General features: G+C 35.5%; 1 protein-coding gene across 1 annotated transcript; it reads left to right on the top strand.

The window, feature by feature from the left end:
- The first annotated feature begins 683 nt into the window (after positions 1–683).
- Positions 684–1,940, top strand: LOC128103121 (olfactory receptor 7D4-like). The gene has a single exon (XM_052727205.1). The coding sequence runs from the start codon at positions 684–686 to the stop codon at positions 1,620–1,622; it is 939 nt and encodes a 312-aa protein (XP_052583165.1). The 3' UTR covers positions 1,623–1,940.
- Positions 1,941–4,573: the final 2,633 nt, after the last annotated feature.

Genomic DNA, 4,573 nt, shown 5'->3' on the forward strand with positions numbered 1-4,573 from the left:
AACTGTAGGAAAGATGGGATTTCTCTGTAACATTTGTGGGTATATCATGGACTTTAATCCTCTTTGCGACTAATACTGTCTTTTTTTTTTTAATACTGTCTTTTGTTTTCCTCTCATTCCTTTCACTCTTTCCCATTTCATTTTTATGTCACACTTCATTAAAAATATTGATTTTATATATAAAAGGAAGAATTCAACACATGTGTAAAAGGAAAATGAAAGCAAAGACTCAAGAGAGACAACTATAATATAGTTATGATGCATCAAGTAGCAACACACATTTCAAAATAAAAAGTATATGTCCCTATGATAGCAATATAAAATAAAGACATATATAAAATATAAAAGAAAATATATAAATAGCTTCCATTACTTTGGATGAGTTATGTAAAACCAAGCAAGCAAGCAAACAAAAAAACCTCTTGTCTTCAGATATATAAAAAAGAATTAAAGCTAATAAATTGATAATAAAAGGGAAATTTCTGTTAGTTTAACAGATGACTGAAGAATTAAGCATTTTAGGAGAACTGGTTGATCCTTGACTCAGAAAGTCATATTACTCTATGTAAATCCACACAGAGAATAATGATTCCATCCCAGGGACAAAGTTGATAGAATTTGCAGCTGGACATTTACTGAACATTATTTTATTTCCTCCTTTTTTCAGAAGACAGACAAGGTACATGGAAGCTGAGAACTATACAGCCACGCAACAGTTCTTCCTTACTGGCCTTTCAGAAGATCCTGAAATGCAGTTTGTTCTCTTTGGACTGTTCATGTCCATGTTCCTGGTTACCATGTTTGGAAACCTTCTCATTATGTTGGTCACTAGCTGTGACTCCCACCTTCACACCCCCATGTATTTTTTCCTCTGCAACCTGTCTTTTGTTGACATGTGCTTAACCTCCACTACCATCCCCAAAATGCTAGTGAACATTTACATGCACACTATGGAAATCTCGTACACAGAGTGCCTTACTCAAGTGTATTTTTTTAATAACTTTCTTGGAATGGATAATTTTCTCCTGACCATTATGGCCTATGATCGCTTTGTGGCCATCTGCCACCCACTTAACTACACAGTCATCATGAACCCTCGAATCTGTGGCCTCCTGGTTCTTTTGTCTTGGATCACAATGTTCTGGGTTTCCCTGATTCATATGCTGCTAATGAAGCAACTAAAATTCTCTATTGGCACTGAAATCCCACATTTCTTTTGTGAACTCACTGAGCTTCTCAGGGTGGCCCACTCGGATACCCACATAAATAACATTTTTCTGTATCTGGTTACTGCCCTGCTGGGTGTTTTTCCTGTCATTGGGATAGCTTTCTCTTATTTTCATATTGTCTCTGCCTTATTGAAAATGTCCTCCATTGGGAACAAGTACAAAGCCTTTTCCACCTGTGGATCTCACCTCTGTGTAGTCTCCTTGTTCTATGGCACAGGATTTGTGGTTCACCTTAGTTCTGCTGTAGCCCATTCATCCAAGAGAAACACAATCACCTCAATAATGTATACTGTTGTCACCCCTATGCTGAACCCTTTCATCTATAGCTTGAGAAACAAGGATGTAAAGGGGGCCTTAGGAAGACTCCTCAGAAGAGTCCATTTTTGTCCTTGATACATCACTGACATGAAAGCAAAGGTAATTATTGTGAATTTGAATATGGAGAAATTTTTCTTCCTTGGATCTTTTAAATTTCTACTATTCTCTAATGCTTTTCTTTTGTACATGTTTTAATTACTTTCTTCCTAAAAACCAATCAATTCTTTCTTAATTTTTTCTCCCTATATTATACATAAATGTAAAAGTTTGACAAATTTTCTTATAGACATTTCTGATGTTTTGAAGTTGATCTATAGAACTTGTACCAGGAGCTGATCTGATTTTCTCAATGGGTATTCTTGTGGGGAGGTGAGATAGCTCATCAGGTAAAGAGCTTGAAGCTCAAATCTGGGAATCTAAGCTCAAGAATGCTATTTGTGTAAAGGTGGAAGCAGAGAATCAACTCCACAATGTTGTCCTCTGACCTCAACATGCACACTGTAGCATGCATATGCTCATACATACATACATATATATATATATATAACATAAAAATGAATTTAAAATTTTAAATAAATTGCTTAAATAGTAGTATTCCTCATCATAATTTGATTGTATTTGCATCTTCTTAGGAAACAATGTAAGGGAAGTCACTGAACCCATGTAGCTATCACTATAAGGAATGTGCTTTCTGCTTTACACATTTGAATCTACTAATCTGGCAATGTTTCTTTGAGTTGTTTTCTTTCTTTAATGTAATTTCTGAAAGTAAAGTACTAAATTAGTATGGACAGCTGGAACTTGACACTGAGTGCATGTCCATATATCATACATTCACTATAAAAATTTTTGTAAAAACAACTGAATTTTGAACATGAACGATGGAAACTTTGAAAGGATTTTGCCCCACCTTATATTTAGTTATGCAATAACTGGAGACACTCGGAGAAGTTGCTTCATTCTTTTCAAAACTTGATTTTTCCTTTTACCTTCACTAGTTTCCTGTTTTCTATGGCTCTGCCCTCGGGTCTTTTCTCCTTTTTTCCTCTTTCCTTCTTCCTGCATTATGGCTGTTGTTCATTAATTGTTTATGTTTATGAGTGAATATTTTAGTTTACACATCCATTCTACCCTCTCACCAACTGATGAGCATTTCACTCATCTCAACCACTTATCTACTATAAAGCATAAATTCATTTGTTTCAATATTAACTCCGTTAACTATGAACAGAATAAATAGATGATGGTTCAATCACAGCATAGGATTGGCTAGCAAAAGTAATAATCATGTTTTTATAAATATCATACTCTCTTATGTTTGTTTACACAATGAGAAAATTTCCTAATAGTGAACTTGACAAAAATCTTTCCTTATCATACCTTGAGTGTGGCAAATTCTTTGGCAAAATGTATAAGAATAAGAGAGTTGGCTCACGCAGCAATTTTATATATATAAACGTTTGAGTAACACCTATGATTTTTGTTGTACCTGACACTACATACTTTCTAATGTGTAAAGGTTCAGCTCTTTTCAATTTCTTGTCAAACTTGTTATTTTCAAAATCACTAAAAGTATAATGATACAAGAAACTTTGGGTTTCTACCTCTTAGACAGACTCTTCAATTTCCAACTTTTCTGGAATTAGAATAAAAGCAATTAGAAAGAAGCTATCCTTTAAGATAAGGGATGGGGAAAGCCATTGAAGATCTCTCTCTTCTACTTTGTGGCCCAGTTGTGATCTCAAAGGAAGCCCTTTTTTTCACTTTCCCGAAAGGTAGTGGTTAAATAAAACCATCAAGGACTTTTAAGAGCAGAAATGAAAGTGAGAAATGTGGTAGATTGGAAGTAGGTTACTAGTATAGTAGGGAAGGTATTGTAGAGAATTCACACTGTAGATTACAAGAGCAAAGAGACATTATTGAGTACACTAAAAGAGAGAAGTAAGCTGAGCAATAATTCAAGTGTTTTCTGGCAGCATATGGCAATGGGCTCTGTGGGTCTCCATTTTTATGAATAGGGTGAGTTTCTTTTACACAGTGTCCTGGCATGTAACAACACCATGTGAAGAAGAGCAATCCTATTGTCAAGTTTACAGTTCTGGGAGATAAGCATGAGCCCTTGTGCATGCAATTTTCAGGTGTCAAGTTTCTGCCAGGTAAGTGCTAGGCATATAAGCTAGAGTCATGCAAATAAAAACAGTCCTGGTTGATGAAAGTTAAGACATTGTTAGAGATTTTATCATTGGGTGTTAGGTTGCAGATCTGTGGTGTTTGGTCACAAGATTCTGATGGTGGCAGGTTTGTATTCCTGGAATAAACCTGTAATAATTAACTGATGGACACTTGCTTAATTTTCTGGTTCCTTATTTGTGGCCTTACCTCCATAAGAAAAGATACCTCTCAGTGAGTTCATTATGTTGTAGGAACATAGGAAGAAGTAAAGTTAGAGGCAAAACAAAGAAAAATGTCCAAGTTTCATCCAACTAAGAAATGCAGCTTATAGAGATGGCCTGGAATCTGAATATCATTTCTGCACTGGAGAAATCCTTTCCACCTCACAGCATACTATCATAGTACAGTGCTTGTGAGGCATCTTAAGAAAGTTGAATCTGAGATTGTGGCTTTGGGAAACAACTACACTTACATTTTTTGTTTCTGTTAACTCACAGTATCATTTATATACTGATAAAATTGACTGTTGGTGTATTAAAACAAAAGCCACTGGGTGTTCCTTTCAGTGGAATGAGAGTATAACAACAAAAAGTGACCAAAGTCACTTCTATCTGAGAACCATCAAATTCAGAAATTAGCTGTGGGAGTTTTGGGGACAGGAGACAGAATAGATGGTTGTATGCAATTTTATGTGGCAGGTAAGTATAAGAAAATGGCAATAGTAGAAGTGATATGAATGGGATCCATGGCTAATCCTACTTTTCAGTGAGATGGTTGAAGCAAACATCTCAGAAGACACCATAGATATATATCTGCACCAAAGGAACCAGACTCAACACAGACTAAGAGTACAG

This window comes from Peromyscus californicus, unplaced genomic scaffold (genome assembly GCF_007827085.1).
Source record: "Peromyscus californicus insignis strain IS unplaced genomic scaffold, ASM782708v3 Scaffold_11__1_contigs__length_118956290, whole genome shotgun sequence".
Taxonomy (NCBI): Eukaryota; Metazoa; Chordata; class Mammalia; order Rodentia; family Cricetidae; genus Peromyscus; species Peromyscus californicus.